At 46.3% G+C, this 26,314-nt stretch overlaps 1 protein-coding gene across 4 annotated transcripts in view; it reads left to right on the forward strand.

Moving 5' to 3' along the window:
* MEI1 (meiotic double-stranded break formation protein 1) overlaps nt 1-26,314 on the forward strand; it is a 69,154-nt gene that overhangs the window by 34,653 nt on the left and 8,187 nt on the right. For 3 of the 4 annotated variants that reach the window (XM_048835236.2, XM_075124205.1, XM_075124206.1), the window contains 11 exons: nt 1,993-2,090; nt 2,905-3,079; nt 3,177-3,324; nt 3,829-4,113; nt 7,809-7,974; nt 9,841-9,945; nt 12,998-13,108; nt 13,728-13,909; nt 20,310-20,391; nt 21,362-21,552; nt 22,003-22,084. In XM_048835236.2, the coding sequence (XP_048691193.2) occupies nt 1,993-2,090; nt 2,905-3,079; nt 3,177-3,324; nt 3,829-4,113; nt 7,809-7,974; nt 9,841-9,945; nt 12,998-13,108; nt 13,728-13,909; nt 20,310-20,391; nt 21,362-21,552; nt 22,003-22,084 (1,625 nt within the window). Of the gene's footprint in view, nt 1-1,992; nt 2,091-2,904; nt 3,080-3,176; nt 3,325-3,828; nt 4,114-7,808; nt 7,975-9,840; nt 9,946-12,997; nt 13,109-13,727; nt 13,910-20,309; nt 20,392-21,361; nt 21,553-22,002; nt 22,085-26,314 lie in introns of those variants that run through there. The other variant, XM_048835241.2, reaches the window with a different exon arrangement.

Raw genomic sequence — 26,314 nt, forward strand, 5'->3', positions numbered from 1 at the left:
TGAAACCAAACCAAGAGTTTCCATTTGAGAAAAGAGGAAATGTCCTATTCTTGCAGCAGAATTAAATGTGAATGTATCTGAAATACCCTCTGCTCAGTTAGGCCAGCACCATTTTCCTTCATCAGTTGAAAGACCTAAATAGTAATTGGAAAGGAAAAATGAGGTTGATGGAGGTGGGATGGGAAACTGATCATGTAGTGGCAAAGTGAACTACAAACTTCTCCAGAACTGGTTTAAAAGATGCCCAGTAAGGAACATGCTGTTCAGATTCAGTAGAATGGTGCTGCTGTGATGGAGTGATGACACTGGATGCCACGGAGAGGAGAAGTTACAGCAGGTTCCATCTCACTGGAGCTCTGGCATTCCAGGAACAGAACCCTATACCATCTGTAGAAATACTGGTTCACTGATTAGACGGGATGGGGAGGGTAAGAACGCTAACAAAATACATTATGCTGGGTCATTTCAAGCAGAGCTTGAAAGCTTATGGATAGAGCCCTGCTTGCATAGGCGACACATAGGGGGATGTGTGGGGTCAAGTGCCCTCCTCCCCCCATATTTCTCTGTGGCCTGCCGGGGAGTGGGGAAGGAAAGGGGCTCCCTACTCTCACTGCATTTGCCCCCTGGAACGCTTAGCCCCTGTCCCTAGCAACTAGGCTCAGGTGTGGAGCGGAAGGGGCGGGATCAACCACTTCTCACACCAGCTGCTCCAGGTCGCTGCTCTGGCAGCGCAGCGGCTGCCTGAGAGAGAGCCTGGCTTGGGTGACTGTCCTCCCCGCTCTCTCTGCTCCCTGCCTGGGCCCAGCTGCTAGGGACAGGGGCTGAGTGAGCTGGAAACTTGCTGGGGAGGAGGAGGGACTCTGGCTCGCTCAGCCCCTGCTCCCAGCAGCCGGCTTGGATGGGGAGCAAAGGTGTGGCATGGCAGGCCGCCACCCCAGCCAGACTCTCTCTCAGGCAGCTGCTGCGCAGCACAGAGTAGGCAACCCAGAGTGGCCAACTTCAGCCAGCATGAGAAGTGGCTCCCTCCTGCTCCCCGCCCAGGCCCAGCTGTCAGGGAGAGCGGTTGAACGTTGAGGGGAAGTAGAGTGGAAGAAGGACAGAGCCCCCTACCTGTCCCCCCTGCCAGGTAATTCTAGTGGGGCGGGGAGAGCATGGCGGCCCCGGGCTGGGTGCAGGCAGTCGCTGGACAGAAGAGGCACATGGGGCAGTCATGTGTCCTCCCCTTTAGATTGTGCCCTCTCCCCCAGTATCCGGAGGCACAAGTCGTCTGTGCCTGCACCGATACAAAATTTGTATCCGTATCCGATCCGCAAGCATGGTCCACTGATATCTGTGGATATAAAGCGGATATCACAGATTTGTAGGGTTCTACTTATGGAGCACTTGCTAATAGTCTGCAGCAAGCAGGCTAGTTGCGTGGTATTGGCTCTCCTTGTATCCAGCTGCTACATCTCATTACAAGAGTAGCTAAAAATACTTCCGCTATGATCCTAGTATCACTTGTCCATGTGAGCAGGTGTGATAGTTAAAATGGGGATGTTTTGTGATTGCGATTGGGCAGGGAGGTGGTCTGCGACTGGGAATAGATGGGCAGGCGGCCCATGAAACACTGGGCTCTGTGATGGTCCTGTTCTATAGGGGTCTTCGTGAGAAGTCCTCACAGCCAGGGAGGGAAGTGCCTGGGATTGTGTTATTCTCACCCTTTTAGGTAATTTTTTTGCCACTCTTCAGTGTTAACCCCTGGAATGCCACTGCTCTGATAGCTCTTCACTGCAGTTTGCTATTCATCCCGAAATGTGTGAGGTTCCCCTGTGTCTCCTGGAGCCCCAAGCTCTGGGTGTCATGTCTTGACAGAGGAGATGTTGTGTGCAGTTAGTTGTTGCCCTTAGGTTGATGCTCTCCTGTCAAATAAACACAAGGAATCCTAAGCCTGGAGAGGATGCATCAGGCTAGATCTCCATTCTCATAATATCTTTTTGTTCTCCCTTCAAGTAACCCTGCTTTGAATCAAGCCTGTTCCAGCTTCCTCTACAGCATGTGCCTCAGCCTTCATTCAGCTGCAGAGAAGATGGAGGACTCTTCCCAGGAGGGTAAGTTTGATGAAGGAGACAATTTAATCTGGTTCAGATTGCGTGGACCCAGTCTGCCCCTGATTTAAAGGTTTTTCAGCTGGTTTAGCTTGTCTGACAGGGAGGCGAATGGGGCTTTTCTAAACATAGTTACTCCATACTCAAAACCAAGCCTTGAGCCATTTAAAAATCCATCCCTCTTTCAGCAATCTCTGGGGCTTGACTGCACGCAAAATTTACTGCCACAATACTGCTGGTATAATTATACCATGATGTGCATGTAGTTGTAGCCATGTCAGTGCCAGGATATTAGAGATACTGTGATAGTTATACTGATATAACTCTCAGTGCAGACCCCATTCTCCTGGAATAAGAGTGCTTTTTTCCAATTTAGTTGCACCGATAATTTCAAGCCCTAAGTGAAATGAGTGTGTCGGTCTCTGACTCCAGTTCTGGGTGGGTGCAGATTTCTACACCACAAAAACCACACAGTTGGCACTAATTAGTATTTCTGTTGATGGCCTCAGCAGAGAGCCAAGGACTGAATGGGCTGTGAAAGTAGAACTCCCTTCTCATCTTTAGCTATGATCTCACTAGGTAGGGTTGAGGCATGTACAGCAGATCTGCACCAGAGAATCATGCTTTGCTGTTGCTTGTGCTATAGCTGCTCTGGGGATAAACGAAGGACTTCAGTATTTCTCAGCCAGATCCCTCCCTGATTTTATATTCCTGACTTTGGGTCGGGTAACTATGCACCCCTCGCTCCAGACCTCTCTGCCTTTGCTCTGGTATTCCCGAGTCCTTCCTGCCCTTCTCATGCTGGTTTTGTTTCTAGAGCGAGAGATGTCTGAGCTCCTGCAGAGGAGTCTGCCCCAGTTAAACTGCAACGTGCCTGAAAGCCTCACCCTCCTGTCAGAAACCCCAGATCCCTTCTGTTTAGATGAAGCTCTTCGTAGCCACCAATATTGCCTCCTGCTCCTCTTGTACTGTGCCTATGCCCTGGAAGACAGGTGAGCCGAGTGGTGTGATTGAGGAGGGGGCAGTACTGTACACAGATACCAGAGGGTTCAGCCTGTCATCATTACTATTCCCCCTCCTTGTTTGCAGGTTTGTTCCAGAGGCAGAATTATTTTCAGCCATAAGAAATTTCCTTCTGTCAGTGCAGGACCAGGGAGACTGTCCCCCTCCTTATGTCTTCAGAGCCGTTCTTTACCTTCTGGCAGTCTGTCAAAACAAAGGCGAAGCCTTAGACTTGGTAAAAGCTGATTTCATCACCACCACTTTTTACCTTCTCCCCTCCACCCCAGAAAAGTGTCTGTGTGTGATGGTCAGTGAATAGACTCGGGGAGCTCACGCCATGTATACTCTCAGGTTATTTAACTGTGACAAACACTTCGGGATACAGATTGTATTGAATAAAGTTGTGTACATGTGGGAAGGTGTTTGCATGATGGGTAGTCCTGGGAGTGCACGTGAATGCTGTTATAAATTCCATAGCTTCAGTCTCCTGAGAGCAGCAGCAACCTCGGCAGTAGGCTTTCTAATGCTTCCATTTGGCTTTTGCTGGTTTAGAGCACTGAACAGAGCTTGCAAGAGTTTTTTAGACTTTGTGATTCAAAGGCTTTCACAAGACTGTATTTAATTGATATTGATAGACTGCATAAACAGGGCACATAATTGCACTTCTCACAATGGGATCTCATTACATCAGCTTCATCTAATGGTTATATCTCTCTCTCCGTCTCTCCACTCTTGTCAGAGTCCACTGTGTGCCATAAGGAGGGTCCTGGAGAATACATCAGATCTGAGCTTGGTCTATATTCATCATCCTCTTCTGCTTAAATTTTTCCTGCATTACTCTGAGCTTGTGGGCAAATTCGGTCACCGGATCCTCCAGCTCTGGTTTTCCTGGGAAGACTACAGTCAGATTGAGTCTGAAGATGCTGTCTCTGGGCTCTCCTCTAGCTTGCCTGATTATCCAAACAGCTTTACCACTTTGCTTCACATCCTGAAGGAGAATTCCAGTGTTTTACTCATTTTGCTGGTATGTGACTTTCATAAGGACAGTTTGCCATCTGTGGCCCCAATTCAGGAGAGCACTTAAGCACATGGATAAGTGCTTTTTTGAATCTGGGCTTAAGCGAGCAGTCTCACATGTGCATATGCAGTCACAGACAGTGTCTGATTTGTAAAGAAAGAGGTGCTGGGGCTCAAGCAATAGAGATAATACTGTTCCTAGAACAAAATGGCACCATTCAGGCAAGGTCAAGCTGCGTGGAGGAGGCCATTTTGCAGAACAACATGGTGTCCTCCGCACAGAGTGCCCTCTGCGCACACCGTACGTGCAAGGCCATGCCTTGCGTACAAGTGTGGAATGACATGCTTTACTGTAAATGTCACAGCCCGCCACTGACAGGAGAGGGGTCAGGGCTGTGCCCTGGCACAAATTAAGCTCTGGTCATAAACCAGACGTGCATACCTGACATGGAAAATGGGATTGTGGGCCTTTGGCTGTACCTGGGCAACCCGTCCAACCTGCCTGGAGGGCCTTCAGCAACCCAGATAGGTAGTGAAGCCCATCAGAAAGGTGCTGCTTAACTGGCACTTCTTTATACACAGTACAAAAAAATTCATTTCACACGTACTGTGAGCTCCTTGCACACAGCTGGTAATCTCTTCTGTGGTAGCTTTGCAAAAAGTTGCTCTGTTAATGTGGGGACTGTGATAGGCTAAGGATAGAATAGGATAGGAAAGAAAGGGAGAAATAAAGAGCTTCCAAAATGGCATGTAAAGACTGGAACTGAGGGAGTCTATTTATTAACTGGGAGGTGTTTCTTTGTGCTATTCCCAGGATTCCCAGGACTGTAAATAGCACCCTGTGCTGCTCTTACAAAAACTGAAATCTGAAGCCTTTGGGATCAACGAGGCAAGGTTCTCCCAGCAGTTGGAATAATGAGCCAGATCCTCAGCTGATGTAAATCAGTGTAGCTCCACTGAAGTCAGTGACACAATGTCATTATGAAAGTATCAAGCCCTTGGTGGCTGTAAAGGAGAGTTCTTTGATAAGACTAAGATAAGTTAGCTTTTCACATAGCAAATGTATTTAACATCTCTTCAGGCAAATCTGTATGGCCTGAATCTGTAAGGGAAGCATAACAATTGTGTTGTTATTTCTTCCCAAACCTGATAAGGATACTATATATCAGAATAGAGACCTATTTCATTACTAAAACGGCTAAGCTTTTAGATAAAGTAATAGCATGCTCTTGGATAAACAGCCTCCCAAAATAATTAAGAAACAAGGTAGGTTTTATTATGAATAGGCACATACAAGGCAGCATACACAGGGCTTGGGGTGTTGGTACATCTGGCCTGGTCTAAGAGGTTGCAAAGTATTTTTTTCTCTCCAGTTCCTGAAAGGGCCAACAGACAGAATGGACATTTCTTAGAGAAATCCTTCACCATTTGAGACTAGATTCCAGAATACGAAACAGTATTCAGGCAACTGACATTTCCAGAGAATCAGTGAAAGTGAAGGATGAGCTGACAAATCAATGTGAATTAAAAGGAGGGATGCCCCAGGATGACTTATCTACCCCATTATCTTTCACAATAATTTTGAAACCCTTCATTCAGCAAACTAAAATCAGGTTAAATATTACAGGTATAAACAGGTAAAAGAAAAACAAATTGCATCATTTGTGAATGATATTATGTTCCCATTTTCCCATTTTCTCTTTGCCATGCACTCCTACAGAAAGAAATTAATTTAGCTCTGTTTCAGGTTTTAAAGTAAACTACAGTAAATCACAGATATTGGCAATTCACCTCTCTGCAGGGGTACAGCATGATCAGTTTGAATTTAGATGAGCTAATCAAACAGTCCAGTGTCTTGGTATAAATATTCCATCAGTTATAAACCAAATTTATGAGAAAAATAACCACCATCTGTTAGGGCAAGTTAAAACTCTTGTAAAATGGAAGACTTGTCACAGGAAGACAAAAATGAATATCCTTCCCAAAATGTTTTATTTGCTTAGCTGTTCTTATTAAAATTCTGGATTAGATAGGACAGATGGTGCGTGGCTTCATTTGGGACCGTTAGCTTCTGAGTAAAAAAAAGAAAAAAATGTACACAGTGAAGACATTCTGCCAATTTTTGATTATATTCCTGACCTGTACAGATGAAGGCCACCCTGGAGTGAATTCAATACTAAATATAAGCAGTAGCTCGTGGGAACAGTGTTGTATTGTGTTAAGAACAAAGGACTTTTTGGGTCAGACCACTGGTCTATTTCTTGTGGTGATCAGTATCCTGTATCTCACAGGAAGATGCAAGAAACCCCATAATGGATGATGATGAAAAAACTTGCTCATAAGGGAAGTTTTTTCCTAACCCTGGGAAATAAGTGGTCAGCTCATGCATGTAAGCCTAAGGGTTTCTATCTCTTGGAAATATTTTATCCTGTTAATATAACTGTGGATGTTCTCATTATCCATATAGATATCTAATCCTTGCTTAATAGAATTCAAATCTTTATATCTCGTTGCAGTGAGTTCTACAGGGCAATTATACATAATTGCATGAAGGATTTCCTTTTATCACTCTTAAATGTGTTGTCTTTCTGCTTTACTGAATGTCCCCCTGTTCTTGTATTACAAACAAGGGTAAATAGGAGTGCTCAATTTACCTTCTCTGAAGCATTCATTACATTTATACTTCCATTATGTCTCCTCGTACTCCTCTCTGAACAGTCCCCATATTTTCAGTCTCTCTTCATATGGAAATCTCTCTATCCTTCAAAGTATTTTTGTGGCCTCTCTCTGAATCCTTTCTGTTTTGGCTATACTTTTTTGAGATGCCGCAGCCAGAGCTCAGTCTGTTATTCCAGGTGAGGGAATACTGCTGATTTATAGGATGGCATTATAATAGTCTCAGTATTTTCTACCCCAGTCTTCATAGGTCCCAATTCACCAAAGCACTTAAACATAAGCTTAACTTTAAGCACGTACTTAAGTCCTTTCCTGTTCAGCAAACACTGAAGCACATGCATAAAGTAAAGCACGTGCTTAAGTGCTGTGCTGAATCTTGTCCAGAGCTAGTGGAAATTTAGCTATGAGACTCCAGGAAGGACTATGCTGGGGGCGGGGATGGACTAGGTGATCTATACAAGTCTTTTCCATTTCTAATTTCAGTGATTCTAGGAATATTTGGTTTATGTGTCACATAGTTGATCACTTTTATCAGTTATGTTGCTTCTATATGTGCTAGGCTTCTAGGTCAAGAACTTTAAAACAAAGTACCTAAAGTTAGGCTCATAAATCCATATTTAGGCACTTACCATAAGTGGCCTGATTTTTCAAAGCAGTAGTTCCCCATGAGAGTGGCGGGCTGCTCAACACTCTTGAAACTCAGTCCACTGATTTGGGTGCCTATCTTCAGGCACTTGTTTTTAAAATTCTTGGCCTTCAGCTTGTATTACTTCCTATGCCTATGCACTTGATAGCCACATATCAATATATTAATTCTAACAGCCCACTTACAGAAGGTGTTTGGCTATCAAAGAGGAGAGCCTACCTATGTTATACAATACACTCTGCTTAATGGCCATACTTAGTTTGAACATCCACATCACTAGGGTGTCTCCCAAGGAACCAATGTAGCATAATGATAGTGAACAACAATGACTTCTGCTTAATGAAGACCGAAAGGTAATGTCTGCACTTCTTCCCTTTCAGGACCTGGTCTGCCTGAGCACCACAGAAGTGGCTCACAAGGTTTTGATGACCTTGAGTATGTTTCTGAAAAGAAACGAGGATGTTGTTGTTTGTGACCTCCTTCGGAGTCAGTTTCTACAGATCCTGCAGCAGCTTCTAGTGGAGAGCAGCTCCACCACTTTACGAGGTGAATCCCACGTGTAATTAGGGACACACATGATAAAGTTTATGAAAGGACTGGATAGCTCAAGGGGCTAAATCTAGGATAAAAAGCCTTTGATTTCTGAGTTACTGGTTCTAATCTAGGCCTTGCCTACATAGGAAACCCTGCAAGTGGAGATATGGATTATACCAATTTCCCGAAATACACAGCATATACATTAGGGCTTGTACTGGCATAGCTATGCTAGTCAAAAAAATCACACCCCTACCTGACATAGCTTTGCTGGCATGAGATTTAAATGTAGACCAGGCCCTAATGACAGGGCTTGTCTACATGGGGACATTTAGCAGCAGTACTGTACCACTATAGTTACACTGATATAACTCCCCATGTGGACACACTTTTATTCCAGAATTCAAGTGTCTTTTCTGGTTTGCTTATGTCACTTTGAAAATGGTCTGAATTAAATTTTAAAAAGGCATTCTGATTCTGGGGTAAAAGAATGTACCCACAGAAAGTTATATCAGTATAACTATAGCTGTAGAGTTCTGCCAGTATATGTCCCATGTAGACACACCCTCAGGTAGCTAGTGACTGAAAGTCATTCCTGTCTCTTTTCTGTTCAGCTCTCTATGCAGCGTGAGTTGGTGGAGCTCAGTACAGTTCCTAGTGCATAGGTAACAACATGGGTGCAGATTATCCCACCTCTGCCTACTGTCAGGGTTCTTACACCTTCCTCTGAAGCATCTGGTGCTGGCCACTGTCAGAGACAGAGTACTAGGCAAGATAGATCTGAGGTCTGATCTACCATTGCAGTTCCTGTATTCCTAACATCACAGGCACTGCTTGTGTTGCGGTTTATGCTAGCTGTGGCCCATTTATTCATAGTCTCATCTGGGAAGCCAACGACTGAATGAGCCTCGGAGACTTGAATTCTTGCCTCCCACTGGAGGTGGCCCCTTTGACAAGGTCTGTGACAGGTCAGGGGAAGGGGCAGTGTATCTGGAAAACTTGTATAAATAACCAGAGGGCTTTGGGCTCAAGTTCTCTGAACCCCAAGTGGATTTTAAAAAACAGTTAAACCTCCCCTCCCAAAAGGAAAATCCCCTGAGCAGCATTTGGAAAAGTTTTTCTAAGCCTATGGTAATTCATCCTGCATATATCACTCAGACACATGTACAAACACACACACATATGTAACTATTCACCTGTGTGCTGCCCAGCAGATAGAAGCTCAGGTAGAGGCAGGGGAGGAAAGATGGCTTTGTGGTTAAGATTGAGGACTGAAGCTCTGGAGACACAGCTTCAATTCCCTGCTCTGCCGCAGCCATCCTTTGTGATCCTGTGTAAGTTGTTCAGTCACCACGTGCCTCAGTTTCCCATCTGCAAAATGAAGATACTAATGCTCCCTTACATCCCAGGGGCGTTGTGAGGATCAATACATTAGAGTGTGAGGTGCCACATAATTACCTAAGATGGATAAACATTTGGGACAAGAAGCATCAGAATGGAAAGAAATGCTTTCCAGCTTCTCAGAGGGTTTTGGACCCTTTTGTAAAAATGTAGGTGAGAGAGTCTCTTAAATGGCTCACTAAGAAAGTGAAACCCAAGTTCTGTGCTGAAGGGGCTCTGGTCTCCTGGGAGAGGAAGTATTACCCCATATCCCATCCTTTTTGCTCTTCTCTAGCTAATCTAGAACAGTGTTGGTGGGACCCAGCTGTTGAAGGGAAGGAAGCTCAGCCCTGATCTAGAGTGAACAAGGGGTTTGGGATGGCAGAGATTGTGGCAGTTAGTTTACAACTCCTCCTCCCCCCAGCTCCAAAATGTGCAGTACCTATCAGACAGCAGGAGGATGGCATGCATTGACCAACTCTTCATATCCTTTGTTAGCTAGCAAGAGCCTGCCTCTGTTGCTGAGCCTTCTCTTCCTGGTGCAGCTGAGGAATGAGGCTGAGAGAGAGCTGGACAGCACAGACTTCAAGCTGCTTCACCATGGTGAGCCTCTGCATCCATTGTTTTCCTGTTGGGATGTGATTCTGCATTCCCCAGGGTGCTCTAACCCAGCAGTTCTGTACTGAGTCCAAGGGCCTGGTTCTTATTGGAGCTCAGGTCCCATTACACTGCCGTGGCAGTAAGTTACATCACATTTACAGTCACTTAAAGGTCCTTTTCCACCATCAGAGTGTAGTGCAAAGCATCTGTACAATAAATGAGGCTCAAGCTGTGAGAGTGTTTCCTCTGCTTCCTGCCTTTAAAGCACCTTTGTTGCCTGAGACCTCACATCAAGGCCACAGTTTTTTCCCTTTGGGTGGGACTGGACTGGGTGAGAATGGAGTCCATCACTGGTGCCCCTTAGGTGGCTGGAGTGGGTTGCTGATGTGCAATTCATTGCCTGCAGGCGTCCCGCACCAGTGGCTGAGCAGATGGTCTCTGCCTTACTCATAGTCCTGGGAATGAGGTTTGAACTGGGTTTCCAACATAGCAGTGGAGGATACTTCTAGCGTCCAGCAGCCAAAGGGAACCAGAGAATGAGGCTGGGTATTGTGCTTAGCTTTCACATGTAGCTGGAGGGAAATGCAATAGCCAGGGCTTTAGGCAGATGAAAATTACTCCAGACTCCTTCAGACAAGATTTTGAACCTCTGTTGCTCCTTTTTGCCTATGTAGTTATGTCACATCTCTCTTTCCCTTCTGAAACCCATCTGTGTACTTCTGTATCTGTCTCCATTCCTCAGGAGCAGAAAATCTCCCTCCTCCTTTCTCAGTTTATTCCAGTTCTCCCTCTGCAGAGAAGGCAGAGAAGGGGAAAATGCGTGTAGGAAAATGAAATCAGATGGGCCTTTTCATGGCAGGCCTCAAAGATGTGCTTTGGGCTGCTGGAACATACCCTTTCACCTCTCTGTGCATATGGGGACAGCAGATGGACGTGTCATGCAAGCTTCTCAGTTATCATAGACATGAGAGATGGAAAAGAGGTTACTAGATCATCTGCTCCCTCCTCTCCTATTTCCCACCATGGCCAATGCAGGGATATTCTTTACAGTGTTCTTCAGGTGCTATCCTTTCAATAGAATAGCGCCGCCCGGGGTGGAGTGCAGGGACGCTATTCCATTGAAAGATCCACACTTTGGTGCTTCCATTACTTTCCTTGTGACTATTCCACAGATTCTCATGTAGCAACTAACTCAGTGGTTCCCAAACTTCAACAACCTGCGAACCCCTTTCACTAAAATGTCAAGTCTCGTGAACCCCCTCCTAAAAATTAATATTTCCAAGGATTTTCTCCCTTACCTCAGCATAAATTATAAAAGCAGTGATCTTGGAAATATAAAATTTGTTTTTATGAGATGCTTATTACACACTATTCATTATTATTTATCATTACAGTATTTTTGTTACATGATGAAAACAGCAACACTCCTCCAAGATCTCACTTTTGTAGCTTGTATCACTTTTGATTAAACCTGTTATAAGACAAGGCTCCTATCAGAGGTGCCAGTAGAAAAAGACGGTGCTGGGGCGAAGCCCATATGCACCCCAGGGCCTGGGGGGGCACTGCTGGAAAAGTGGGAGGCTTGGGGGGGCTGCCAGGGAAAAAGGGGAGGGATCCGCCAGGGGGGCGTGCTGACGTGGGGGCGACACATGACCCTCGTCGTCCCCCCTGTACTGGTGCCTCTGGCTCCTATGTTTCATCAAGGAGTATCAGATGTGAAACAGTATGAAGGTATTTAAGAAGCCAACTCAAGAGTTCCTCCTACACAAGCAGTCAGGTCTTGAGCAGTCCAGGCAAACAATGCACGTTACAACAAAGCTCAAACTTGTTCTTCATAATAATTTAAAAACAACACTAGCAGCCTATTTAATTTTAAAAACAGCAAAAATATCCACCTCCCTTTCTATTTAGTATAAGGAGTCTTGAAGTTTAAATCTCCTTGCTGTGATAGATATGCTTGCTTTGATCTAATTAGCTCTTGGAAGTGCTCAAGGCTATGTTTATTATTACAATCATTAGAATACCAGGTTTGGAAGGGACCTCAGGAGGTCATCTAGTCCAACCCCCTGCTCAAAGCAGGACCAATCCCCAAATTTTACCCCAAATCCCAAATGGCCCCCTCAAGGATTGAACTCACAACCCTGGGTTTAGCAGGCCAATGCTCAAACCACTGAGCTATTTCCGGGCTGCTGGCCCCGGGCTGCCCGGGGTCCATATGGACAGCTCTGTCTACCCTTAGGGATTTTTTTCCCGAGAACCCCCTGTAACATTCACGAACCTCAGTTTGGGAACCACTGAGCTAACTAAAGAGGTCAGGGTTAGGAAGAAGCATCTCCTTTTAGACTGTCAGCTTTTCTGAGTAGGGCACTGTCTTTTTGTTATGTTTGTACTAACCTAGCATACTGGGGTTGGAGCCTCCAGGCTGTACTGCAACACAAATAATAAACGGGCAGGCAATTCATCATGGTGTTTCTTGCACTTTCCTCTGAAGTATCTGGTGCTGGCCTTTCTATGAGACGGAATACAGGACTGGATGGACCATGGTGCTGGTCTGATATGGCAGTTCTATGCTTAGCCTTTCAGTCCTTAACCTCCTCCCAGGCCTTCTTGCTAGACATCATCCCCAAATGTTTGATGTTATGAACAAACAATATACACATGTAACAATCAGTTTATCTCCCAGTCCATCACTGTTGGGCCCCTCATCCTCCCATGCTCTCTGCCCCAACCCTTTGTTTTGCTGTTGTTATCCGTTGCTGCAGTCTGTCTAGTATAGAACATAGTCTCTTTGTTGCAGGGGCCTGTCAGTCTGTATGTGCTATGCACCATGCACACCTGGGGTGCTGCATTAATTTGTACTCTTTGTTTAGCCAAAGTATTCTGTTAGTTTTGTTAATTTTCCTCAATCCCTCCAGCCCATCCATCATTTTGTTGTTCTTATCTGAATTCTCTCCAGTTAAATGGCATCTTTCTTGTAGTGAGCTGCTCAGAATTGTCTTTATATCAGATATTTCTGAGGGTGCTGTGTACTGATATATAGCGTTCTGTCTTCTAGTCAGTGACCTTTGTGGGAAATGCAGACCAGGAGATGTTGAGCTGCTGCAGCCTTCCTTGAACTTCCTATATTGGAGCCTTCACCAGACAACAACATGTAGTCAACAGAGAGGTGAAGTGGAATTGTGTCAAATGATGTGGGGTTGGATGATTTCACTGACTTAGTCTCATCGGGTTGTAGCTGGGCTAACAAAGGTAATAAGGGCAATCAATGACAACTGATCACCTCCATGTGGAAGTCAAGAAGGCGTTTTTTCCTTCTATTTACAGCATTATGCAATTGGCCAGGTGCATTATGGGGTTGGGGTGTGGTTTTTATTTTTTGCTTCAGGGTTCAGATATTGGCCACTGTGGAGCATGGGACTAGCTTTGTTTTACTCGTTCATACAATAGCTAGCTAGCACAGTGGGGCCCTGATGCCTGACTGGGGCTTTCAGGCTCTACCCCCAATTAAATAATAATATATAGAGAAAAATTAAGATGGCCACCGTACTAGATTATTTGAATGCTGTTTATTCTATTAGCTGTATCAGGGATCACACCTGTGTGGCACAAGGTGGAATGCCAGACTAAACTGACCACTGGTCTGAGGAGCTGTGCCCTGTGGGTTTTTTTGGTTGCCTCTTGATTGTAGTGGCTTGCTTAAATCACTTGTGTCACATACATGCTGATTCCTTCTATGCCATTCCAGCAGACTCTTGAAGCCTGTTGTACCCTTTTCTCCTGCATAGTGGTGGCTGTGCTGCTCTCTAGTGTGCCTTTGCTGGAGTTGCTCCAGAAGGTTTTGGAACTCACCTGGATGTGGCCCTGTCGCTCTGGACCCACTTTATCTTCATCAGAAGAGGCGCTTCTCTGCTCTGCTTGGCTGCTGACTGCTTCCCTCTTAGCTCATCAGCACCGTTTCAACTCTGAGGTTAGAACTGCTGTCAAGCCAGAACTCGAGCTGTGAGGGAACAGACATCATCATGCTAAAATAAAATCCCCGTTCACAGGCAGAAATGATTCACATTGGCCTGGACTCTGCTGGCCCTTGCAGTTACTGCACTATTCTGTTCAGGGGATTCCTAGTTCTGGTCTCCTGCTGTCCCAGCCTGGCAGGGGGCTAGGAATCCTACCCAGTGGCTAGCTAAGATGTAGACCATTTGAGGGCTCAGGAGACGGGTGGTGATCCTGGGGAAAAATCTCCAAACTCCCCTTTCCTCTCAAAAAGCTAAACTCTCTGTGAGAGAGTGACACATTTTAAAGGTGCTTTTCAGGAGGCTAACAACCATTCTGTAAATTTATAAACCATTTTGTTGGTGCTCTCTATTGGAATTACAGGTAACTATGAATGGAGTATATTCTAATACCAATGCAAGGGGGTGACCTTCCCCTCTAAATATATATGCCGGTGCCTCATACCATTCCTTTGTGATAAAATGGAGTTAAAGCCTCAATGGGGTGAACTTAGGCTCTGATCCTGAAAACATTTACGCAAATGCTGAAATTGACTCGTGAGTAGTCCTACTGAAGTTAGCTGGGCTACTCATAAGCCATGTCTACACTACGAAAGTACTCCGATTTTACAGAAGTCGATTTCTGGGAACATATTGTATAAAGTTGAGTGCATGCGTCCACACTAAGCACATTAATTCGGCGGTGTGCGTCCACAGTACCGTGGCAAGCGTCGACATTCCAAGCGGTGCACTGTGGGTAGCTATCCCACAGTTCCCGCAGTCCCCGCTGCCCATTGGAATTCTGGGCTGAGCTCCCAATGCCTGATGGGGCCAACATTTTTTTGCGGGTGGTTATGGGTAAATGTCATCAGTCAACCCTTCCTCCCTCCGTGAAAGCAACGGCAGACAATAATTACGCACCCTTTTCCCTGGATTGCCCGAGCAGACGCCATAGCATAGCAAGCATGGAGCCCGTTCAGCTCACCGGAGCAGTTATGACCATTGTAAACACCTTGCACGTTATCGTGCAGTTTATGCAGAACCAGCACCTGAAAAACCAGGCGAGGAGGTGACGGCAGTGCGGTGATGAGGACATGAACACAGATTTCTTTAAAACCGTAGTCCCAGGCATTTTGGAGATCATGGTGTTACTGAGGCAGGCTCATGCTGTGGAACGCTGATTCTGTGCCCGGGAAACAAGCACAGAGTGGTGGGACCGCATAGTGTTGCAAGTTTGGGATGATTCCCAGTGGCTCCGAAACTTTTGCCTGAGTAAGGGCACTTTCATGGAACTTTGTGACTTACGTTCCCCTGCCCTGAAGCGCAAGAATACCAAGATGAGAGCAGCCCTCACAGTTCACAAGCGAGTGGCAATAGCCCTGTGGAAGCTTGCAACGCCAAACAACTACCGGTCAGTCGGTAATCAATTTGGAGTTGGCAAATCTACTGTGGGGGTTGCTGTGTTGCAAGTAGCCAACGCAATCATTGAGCTGCTGCTATCAAAGGTAGCGACTCTGGGAAATGTGCAGGTCATAGTGGATGGCTTTGCTGCAATGGGATTCCCTAACTGTGGTGGGGCTATAGGCGGAACCCATATCCCTATCATGGGACCAGACCACCAGAAAAGCCAGTACATAAACCGCAAGGGGCACTTTTCAATGGTGCTGCAAGCACTGGTGGATCACAAGGAATGTTTCACCAACATCAGCGTGGGATGGCCGGGAAAGGTTCATGACGCTCGCGTGTTCAGGAACTCTGGTCTGTTTAAATGGCTGCAGGATGGGATTTACTTCCAGACCAGAAAATAACTGTTGGGAATGTTGAAATGCCTGTAGTTATCCTTGGGGACCCAGCTTACCCCTTAATGTGATGGCTCATGAAGCCTTACACAGGCACCCTGGACAGTAGTAAGGAGCTGTTCAACTATAGGCTGAGCAAGTGCAGAATGGTGGGAGAGTGTGCATTTGGACATTTAAAGGGTTGCTGGCGCAGTTTACTGACTCACTCAGACCTCAGTGAAACCAGTATTCCCACTGTTATTGCTGCTTGCTGTGTGCTCCACAATCTCTGTGAGAATAAGGGGGAGACGTTTATGGCGGGGTGGGAGGTTGAGGCAAATTGCCTGGCCGCTGAATACGTGCAGCCAGACACCAGAGCAATTAGAAGAGCACAGCAGGAAGCGCTGTGCATCAGAGAAGCTTTGAAAACCAGTTTCATGACTGGCCAGGGTACTGTGTGACACTTCTGTTTGTTTCTCCTTGATGAAAACCCGCCCCCTTGGTTGCCTCTAAATTCTCTGTAGGCCACCCGCCCTCCCCTCTTCGATCACAGCTTGCTTGCAAAGGAAATAAAGTCACTATCGTTTAAAAAACTTATATTCTTTATTAATTGATTATAAAAATAGGGAGATAACTCACAAGGTAGTCTGGGTGGGGTGTGGGAGGAAGGTAGGAGGGAAGGAAAAGGCCACTTCAAAACTTGTTGAATGACAGCCTTCTGTTGCTTGGGCTGTCCACTGTGGTGGAGTGGTTGGGTGCCCGGAGCGCGCCCCCTCCCCCCAGCATTCTTGGGCATCTGGGTGAGGAGGCTATGGAACTTGGGGAGGAGGGGGGGCAGTTAAACAGAGGCTGCAGCAGCAGTCTCTGATCCTGCTGCCGTTCATGAACGTCCACCAGACGCCGGAGCATGTCCGTTTGATCCTGCAGTAGCCCCAGCATTGCATCATTCTTCCTCTGATCTTCCTGCCGCCACCTCTCCTCACTTTCATCGGCCGCTTTCCTGTACTCTGCTATTGTGTCCCTCCACACGTTCTGCTGAGCAATGTCAGTGCCAGACGACTGCATGAGCTCAGAGAACATTTCATCGCGCGTGCGTTTTTTTCGCCGCCTTATCTGAGATAGTCTTTGGGACGGAGGAGGGAGGCTTGAAACATTTGCAGCTGCTGGAGGAAAAAAAGGGAGTGAAGTATTTAAAAAAGATACATTTTACAGAACAATGGCTATATCCTTTCACAGTGAGCAACACTATTCACATTACATAGCACATGTGATTTTGGTACAAGGTCTCATTTTGCATCTTATATTGAGTGCCTGCGGCTTTGGTGTTAGAGATCACACACGCAATGCCGGGCAACAGAATTCGGCTTGCAGGCGGCCATGGTAAGCCATAGTCTTTAGGCTTCTGCAACCTTCATAACAGCAGTGCCCTCCTCTCCCATACCAAGCAAAGCACGTTGAGTTGGCCATTTAGTGCTGCAGTTTTCCTGTTAACGTGCAGCAGCAGAAACCAAACTAATGCCCCCGCATCCAATTCTCTGGGATGATCGCTTTACCCTTCACCCCACTCCGTGGCTGGTATCAGGGAAGATCTCTGCTAGCCAAACGCGAACAGTTCAGCGCCAGTGTCCCCCTCCCCCCCCACCATGTGGCTAACTGCGGGGAGGATTTCTTTTCAGCCACAGGCAAACAGCCCAGTAGGAATGGCCACCTCTGAATGTTGCCTTAATTAAATTCCCCTATTTCAACCAGGTTACCGTGAACAATATCACTCTCCTGAGGATAACACAGAGAGATAAAGAACGGATGTTGCTTGAATGCCAGCAAACACTGGGACCTTATGCTGCTGGGCTTTGTCATGCAGTGATACCAGATTACTTGCTACTAGCATGGCGTGGTAAAGTGTCCTACCATGGAGGACGGAATAAGGCTGCTCTCCCCAGAAAACTTCTGCAAAGTCTTTTAGAGTACCTCCAGGAGAGCTTCATGGAGATGTCCCTGGAGGATTTCCGCTCCATCCCCAGACACGTTAACAGACTTTTCCAGTAGCTGTACTGACCACGAATGCATCCCAAGTCCTCAGGGCTACTTAATCATTAAACGCTTGCTTTTATAACGTGTTATATTTAAAAAAGTACACTCACCAGAGGTCTCTTCTCCAGCTTGGTTGGGTTGGGAGGGTATTTCAGTCAGGATGATAAAAAGATCCTGGCTGTCGGGGAGAACGGTGTGCTGTGTGCTCTCCTCAAGCTCGTCCTCCTCCTCCTCCTATTCCTCATTCGCAAAATCCTCTGCCTTGGCGGAGAGTACCCCATCATTGGAGTCCACGGACAGGGGTGGGGTAGTGGTGGTGGATCCCCCTAGAATTGCATGCAGCTCAGCGTAGAAGCAGCATGTCTGGGGCTCTGTCCCGGAGTGTCCGTTTGATTCTTTGGTTTTCTGGTACGCTTGTCTGAGCTCCTTAAGTTTCACGCGGCACTGTGTTGCGTCCCTGCTGTAGCCTCTGTCCCTCATGGCCTCAGAGATTTTTTGAAATGTTTTGGCATTTTGTCTTGTGGAATATAGTTCTGATAGCACGGATTCCTCTCCCCATACAGCGATCAGATCCAGTACCTCCTGTTCAGTCCATACTAGAGCTCTTTTTCAATTCTGGGACTGCATGGTCACCTGTGCTGATGAGCTCGCCTGGCCAAACAGGAAATGAGATTCAAAAGTTCCCGGGGCTTTTCCTGTACACCTGGCCAGTGCATCCGAGTTCAGAGTGCTGTCCAGAGCGGTCACAATGGTGCACTGTGGGATAGCTCCCAGAGGCCAATACCTTCGAATTGCATCCACACTAACCCTAATTCGAAATGGCGGTGTCTATTTCAGCGCTCATCCCCTCTTTGGGGAGGAGTACAGAAATCGGTTTTAAGAGCCCTTTATGTCAAAAAAAATTGCTTCATTGTGTGGACGGGTGCAGAATCAATTTGATTTAACGCTGCTAAATCTGACATAAACTCGTCGCGTAGACCAGGCCATAGTCAGTGAAGTTACCCAAGTGTGTAAACTTGTGCAGGATTGGGGACTAAGTCTACATGGCCAGGAAAGGGTGCACAGGTTTTGGGCCCCTTGATGGGTGTGTAGCCCCTTGTAATCCCTTGCAGCACTGGACTTTTCCATAGAGGGATCGATGTGTTTCTAACCTGTCCATCGGATATATCTGTAACCTGCAAAAGGCTCAGCTTCTCAGGGCTTACAAACCTAACATCATGAGATACCAGGTGAGGAATAGAGACCCTGAGACAAATCAGTCACAGTTTGTCATCTCACTTACACTTTCTCCTCCGGAACACACTCTTCAAGACTGTGATGTTGTGAAGGTTCCAGGGCTTGTTTTATCCTAGTGGCCAATGCTGTGCTGTGTCTTTTGGGAGACCCAGGTTTGGTTTTCCCAGCCCATATTGATCACTGGGATGTGAGCATTTACTGTCTTGTAAGCCTATCTCTTAAATTCCACAGCACTTGATTGGCATGACAGCTTACACGGGTACTGCCGCAGAGAGCTCTCCAGTATCAGTCAGAGGTAATTAAAGTACCCATGGATGCAGGATAGGTGGTGGGCACTTAGGAATGGCTCGGGGATCAGGCTGAGCAGTGAGACACTTCAGTGGTATTTCTCTGGAAGTCCCCTCAGTTTCTGAAGAATTTAAGCTTTCCTTAAAATGGGGGGGAGGGGTAGAGCCATTGTTGTTCTCTGGCTGCTTTCCGCTGTTCCGTTGCTGCTCATGCAGTACTGCTGGAGTCACGCAAAGCAGCCAGATCTGGCCCAGAGCTTTTTGCCTTTATGGTTGTGAATGAGAGCTGATGCCATGCTGTCTCCCTGAGCCTGCAGAAAAGTGTGAACTGCCCTCTCAGGGGTGTTAATGAGTTCAGTTTATCTGCCAGCAACAGGTTTGGTCAATGTCTCTTTTACTGCTGATCATTTTAGTAGAAACAACTAACTGTTTGGGGAAGGCAGGCAGAGTGTAGGATAACAAGTGGAGCTTGGGCCCCAGTCATTCCTTACCCAGTCTGACCCCAGAAATCTTGTCATCTTTACCTAGTCACATATTTCCAAATGGTCATTTATGGACATTGGCAAAAGAAAGGCAGAGGACAGCAGGGAAAGAAGTGATTGCAGTCTATAGGTATCTTTGTGGGGAACAAATATTTTGATAATGGACTCTTCAGTCTATCAGGGAATGGTCTTCTATGATCCAGTGGCTGGAAGTTGAAGCTAGACAAATTGAGACTGGAAATAAGGCATACATTTTTAACCATGAGTGTAATTAACCATTGGAACCACTTACCAAGGGCTGTGGTGGATTCTCCACTGGTGATTTTTAAATCAAGACTGGCTGTTTTTCTAAAAGATCTGCTGTAGGAATTATTTTGGGGAAGTTCTATGGCCTGCGTTATGCAGGAGGTCAGGCTAGATGAACAAAATGGTCCCTTCTGGCCTTGGAATCTATGAAAATTAAGAGCAATTAAGGGGACAGTCTTCCACCTGATAACCTGTTGACTCAACACCAGAGGTAGGCTTTTATTCATTCTTCTTTCCCCTGGTGTTTCATTCTCCTAGGTTCACCAGACGATCTCTCTGGATGTAGAACAGGTCCTGAATGCAGTCATCCTCAGAAGGAAGAAGCCTGCGCTGCTCTTAGGTATGCAGAGGCTGTCTAGGGTCATGTTTCTGTTGCCTGGGAACAATAACTGGCACTTGCTTAGTTCCAAGGCTGTTTAAAGTAGATAGAGAGAATGTTGGGAGGGAAGTTGAGACTATTGGAAGGCAAAAAGAACAGAAATAAGAGTGACTGACATACTGGAGGTGAACATGCAGGTGGGAGCCTGGCACCTTTGGTGCATTTATCTTTGTCCACATGGGCGGTGGGTATCATAGGCTGGGGGAGGCTGTGCCTCCGCAGACAGCCAGTCATGGCCCCAGCCACGCTCCACCCCCAGACCCCCTCCTCCTGCTTCCCGCCTTGCAGCTCCCCCTGTGCCGCCCGCCCTCCCGGCACTCCGGGGCTGGGGGGACCGGGGCTGCGCTGCCCACCCTCCTGGCTCTCCAGGCCTGAGGACACTAGCTTGGGGCAGGGGCTGACGGCTGTGGTGGGAGGGGCTCTGGGCTCTTGCGGGGGATGGGGCTGCAGAAGGGGCGGGGCCTCAGGTCAAAGGGGCAGGGCTGGGGGCTAGCCTCCCCCAGCCGACAGTTCACGTGCCGCCCATGTTTGTCCACTACAGATTTGGGGTACTTGGGGCAAAGGTAAAATGAGTTTGGTGATGTTCATCCCTGGTGGATATTTTTTCATTTCTTAAAACCACCATAGAGTTAGGTAACAGGGCTTGAAACTGAGCAAGAGTTGGAATAACAACCGAGGTGGTGCTGCAGGGCAGGATGTGTGGGGACTTAATTTAGTGGCATTCATGTCTGCAGATGCTAGCCAGTGCAATCTCTCTTTAGTGGGTCCTGAAAATAAATCCATCCAACTTTTCCTTCTCTCCTCTGCCAGGCTTTGCTCTGGGCATTCATGTGCAGGGTTGGGTTCCTTGGTGCGGAATGGTTTTGGTTTCATGGGGTTGGGGTGGGGGAGGGAAATGTTGTGCTGTAATAACAAGCAGTTGTGTGTGCAGTCAGTATCCTTCAGTTCCTGCGAGCCATCCTCAGACAGAACTTCTCTTCCGCCCTGCTGGTGCTCATAGTCCAGCCCACAGCTCAAAGCAGGATTGAGCCATCATCGTCAGAGGATGATGCCTCCCTGTATCCACTGGCCACTTGGCAGGTGCTCTCGCTTGTCGTCAGTCTGCAGAACCTTCTGGTCCAGGTACATTTACGGACATAACTAAACACAGATTAGTCTGAGGAAAAACACCTCAAATAACATGGCCCAAGGGAATTTCTCCCCTTCTTCACCCCTTACAGAATGATAGAAATTTGATCTGTAAGGAAGCATTAGACCACATTCTCTCACCACAGCCAGTGCAGGGCTGTTATATACGGTATATCCTCTAGGCCTTTGCCCAGACCAGCATGCTTTCACTATTTCCCTTGGGACACTGTTCCTCTGTCTTATAATTTCTGAAGCAAATTCTGGCCTCATATGACTTTATGGTGTAACTGAGAGCAGAGCTGGCTTTGTAAGTGCATTGTACATTGCATACCCTGAGGACGATGAAAAGTGTAATTTGCCTATGCTACACCTTTTGCACCTCCTGTCCCTTGAATTTTCCTCTCTCAACAACCATCACCTTTGTTCTTTTCTCTGTGTTTTCAGAAAGACCTATTGCTGTCTCAGAGTGTTGTTGCCTGCCTGGAGGTCTTGATGGAGTACCTGCATAGGAAGAACCAGGGCATCGGTAAACCTGCCCAGTCCTTGTTCATTTGGGCCTCAGTCCTACTGAGCATACTGGCCCTGATCCAACAAGCACATGTCTGACGTCAAGCCTGTGGCTATAGTCCCATTGAAGTCAAAGGAACTACCTGTGTGCCTAAAGTTAATCACGTGCTTCAGTGCATTGTTGGATTGAGGCCAGAATACCCAGGCCCCTGCAGAATCAAGCCCTTGCTGTGGTCACGGACCCATCCCATGGTTGGTTTTCAGAAGAACAAAAATCATGTTCCCCATCCTCATGTCTGCTATGATTGAAAAGACTAGATAGCTTGGGAATGGGATTCAGAACCTTTCACCTGAAGGGCATTTGTTCCAGTCCTTGAGGCCAGAACAGCTAAGTGACTGAGGGGCCCAAGCGTGGATATGGAGCCTTTTACCTGTAGGTTGCCAGTTGCACTTTGGTCCCAGGTTAGGGGCACAAGGAAATGGGATAATGGTGGTATTCCCAGAGACCAAGAGTTCAACACAGAATTTGAACTCAAGAACCCCATGTCACAGTGCGCTCTGCTGGCATGCAGAAGGTTTTTTTTACAGCTGAGCCAGTGGAATAGAAGGTTTCCCTTAGTTTCAGCCTTCTGATACAGGGCAGTGGGCTCTGTCTTCAGTCTTGAAACAGAAAAGTTCCCTGCTCCATGACCCATTCGAATCAGTCACAAAGGGTATATCCACCCAGCAAGGAGGAGCCCAAGGCAGCAAATCTCAGACCTTGGTGTAACACACTGCTGGGGACACCCAGAGCTGTGAGTCACTGTGTTACCTCTCTGCCTCAACAAAAGTGAGCTTTGCTGGAGGTTAGATTATGTCAGCTCCCTGCCCCACCAATCTGTCTTCCTGACCAGCAAACTCCTCAAGGCTCTCCCAGCCCAAACCTTGCCTAGCAGATAACGATCAGTGAACTCCAGCCACCCAGCTCCTCAAAGTGATGTTTCTCTGCAGTGCACAGCACCTATCTGTGCATTCACTGAGGATATTAAGTTTGCTTCTCTGTTAAATGGTCAGTACATTACATCTTAATTTAACTGAGGTAAAAACATCTTCTCTTCAACCACAGCACTGAATGGGCTTATAGTAAAGGTAAAACAAGTTTATTAAACAAAAGTTATGGTTAAGTGATATCAAGTAAAAGGGATAAAGGTAGAAATGGTTACAAGCAAATACAAGTGAAAACAGGCATCTAAAAGACTAAAACTTAATCTAGCAAGATACAGTCTTTGTTCAAGATAGTCTCTTTCCCCCACAGTTGTCTTTCCAGCTTTTTCTGGCAGGATCCATTGCAATGATCAAATTGCTTGGTTCCTTTGTTTCCTAAGGTGAAGGATATGGAATCCTCTCTGTTCGCTGTAGCCCCAAGGGGACTGTGTTTGTCTTACAAGTCAGGAAGGCCTCTTGGTGGTTCAGTCTCCTGTCTTTCTGTAGGATGCAGGAGCCATCATAATTCTCTGTCTCTTGAGTTCAGGATCAGGATAACCCCCATTGGTTTAACTTGATAGCTTTGTTTATTGCTAATATCTAAATTGAGGTAAACCCACATTCCTTTGTCTAGGACAGACCTATTTATTACCTTTCCCTAGGGTAGGCTGTCTGGTCTCAATCATGTTAGAGAGAATTCATAACTTCACATATAACATTAATGCATGCATTTTACAGTGATATTAATAACCAGCATGTTACTAGCTTTCATATGATGCCTTACACAATATCTTTTGGATAAATATCATGACGACAGTGTTGGGTGTAGTGAGTTGGCTGGGTCTGATGAGAGACCATGTACTCTATGTCAGTGGGCATTAAGGGCTGTTAGGGTCTCCCCTGAATCTAAAGACTCTGACTTGCGGGACTTGCACCACAGCACTAAAAATAGACACTAGGCTTCAGGCTGGAGCTCAGGATCTGAAGCCCACTGCTGTCCCTAGGTTTCAGAGCCCAAGCTCAACTTCAAAGCAGGCTACACAACTATTTTTAGAGCACTAACCCATGTCTGGGAGGCTTGCTTAGATCCATTCATAGATTCCAAAGGCAAAAGGGACCTTTGTGATCATCTAATCTGACCTCCTGTGTAACCCAGGCCACGGAATTATTTTGGGGATGTTCTTAGAGCAGATATTTTTGAAAAATACCAATCTTGATTTACAAATTATCAATGATGGAGAATTGACCATGACCCTTGCTAAATTGTTCCAATGGTTAATTACCCTCACTGTTAAAAATTTACACCTAATTTCCAGTCTGAATTTGTCTAGCTTCAGCTTCTAGCCATTGGATCATATTACACATTTCTCTGCTAGATTGAAGAGCCCATTATTAACTATTTGTTCCCCCATGTAGATAGTTGCAGACTATGATCACGTCACCCCTTAATCTTCTCTTTGTTAAGCTAAACAGATTGAACTTCTTGAGTCTGTCACCATAAGGTATGTCTTCTAATCCTTTAATCATTCTCTTGTCTTTTCTCTGCACTTTCTCCAATTTATCAACATCCTTCTTGAATCGTGGGCACCAGAACTGGACATAGTATTCCAGCAGCAGTTGCAGCAGTGCCAAATAGAGAAAAAATAACCTCTCTACTCCAACTCAAGATTCACCTGTTTAAGCATCCAAGAATCACATTGGCCCTTTTGGCCACAGTACTGGGAACTGACATTCAGGTGATTAACCACCACAACCCCCAAATCTTTTTCAGAGTCACTGCTTCTCAGGATAGAGACCCCCATCATGTCGATGTAGCCTACATTTTTTGTTCCTAGATGTATACATTTACATTTAGCCATATTAAAATGGTTTGCTTGCATCCAGTTTACCAAGCAATCCAGATCACTCTGAATCAGTGACCTGTCCTCTTCATTATTTATCACTCCCCCAGTTTTTATGTCATCTGCAAACTTTATCAGTGATGAGTTTATATTTTCTTCCAGGTCATTGATAAAAATATTAAATAGCCTAGGGCCAAGAAACCATCCCTACAGAACCCTGCTGGAAACACATCTACTTGATGATGATTCCCCATTTACAGTTACATTTTGAGACCTGTCAGCCTGTGACGGGGTCTGCTTACCCCGCACTAGCCCAGACAGGGTTAGGCCCATATTATTGACAGAGGAAGTCCCACCTCCCTGGCAGGACTAGGCATGCTCCAAATGCTCTAGCAGTATAAAGGGAGGAAGCCTAGCTCATTCTGGGCTGGAGGCTGCAGGGGAAGGACCTGTCTGGGAAGCTCCTGTGGAGGGCCAGTCACGGCACCTGACTACGCTGGGAATCAGAGCCTCCTTGGGACCTCCTGAACCCCGGCGACTGGAGGAGCTGCCGGAGGTGACAGGCCCAGCTAACCACAGGAAGTGACCCAGGGAGGGTGACGGAGTGGTACCTCCCACCCGGGAAATCTCAGCATGTTTCGGTAGGACCCCCCTGCTAAGTCAGTGACAAGTTGCTACACCACTGTTAGGGCCCTGGGTTGGGGCCCAGTGGAGTCTGGTGGGCCCGGGACTCCCTACCGGGGCCGTCACACCCCTTGGTGGGCACCCCACCTCCATAGACTCTGGCCGCTAGGCCACACTGCCCTGCACCTAAGGGCTGCGCTATAGAATGTGGCTGCTAGGCCATGCTGCCCTACACTAGGGGCGTAGACCATCACACAGCCCATTTATAATCTATTTAATGCGTGTTATATTCATTTTATATTGTTCTAGTTTTTTAATCAAAATGCTGTGTGGTACCAAATCAAATGCCTTTAAGAAGTCTAAGAATAATATGTCAATGCTATGATCTTTATCAACCAAACTTAGAACCTCATCAGAAAAAGAAAAAGGTTGATTTGCATTAATTACATTACCCTCCCTTAATCCTTTATTAATCAAGTCCCATATCAGCTGTTCCATTATCTTGCCTGAGATCAATGTGGCTTACTGGCATACGATTATCCTGGTTATTCTGTTTACCCTTCTAGTCTTCTGGAACTTCCCCATACTCCAAGACTTACTGAAAATCAATATTAATGGTCCAGCGAACTTCTCAGCCAGCTCTTTTAAAACTTTTGGATGCTGGTTATCTGAAGCTGGTGTTTTAAAAATGTCCAACTTTAGTAGTTTCTGTTTAACATGCTCCTGAGATACTAGTGGAATGGATTGTTATTATCTAATGAGACTATTTCATCTGTTTTTTGCCCCAAATACAGAACAGATATATTTATTGAAGACCTCAC

This window comes from Caretta caretta, chromosome 1 (genome assembly GCF_965140235.1).
Source record: "Caretta caretta isolate rCarCar2 chromosome 1, rCarCar1.hap1, whole genome shotgun sequence".
In the NCBI taxonomy this organism is placed as follows: Eukaryota; Metazoa; Chordata; order Testudines; family Cheloniidae; genus Caretta; species Caretta caretta.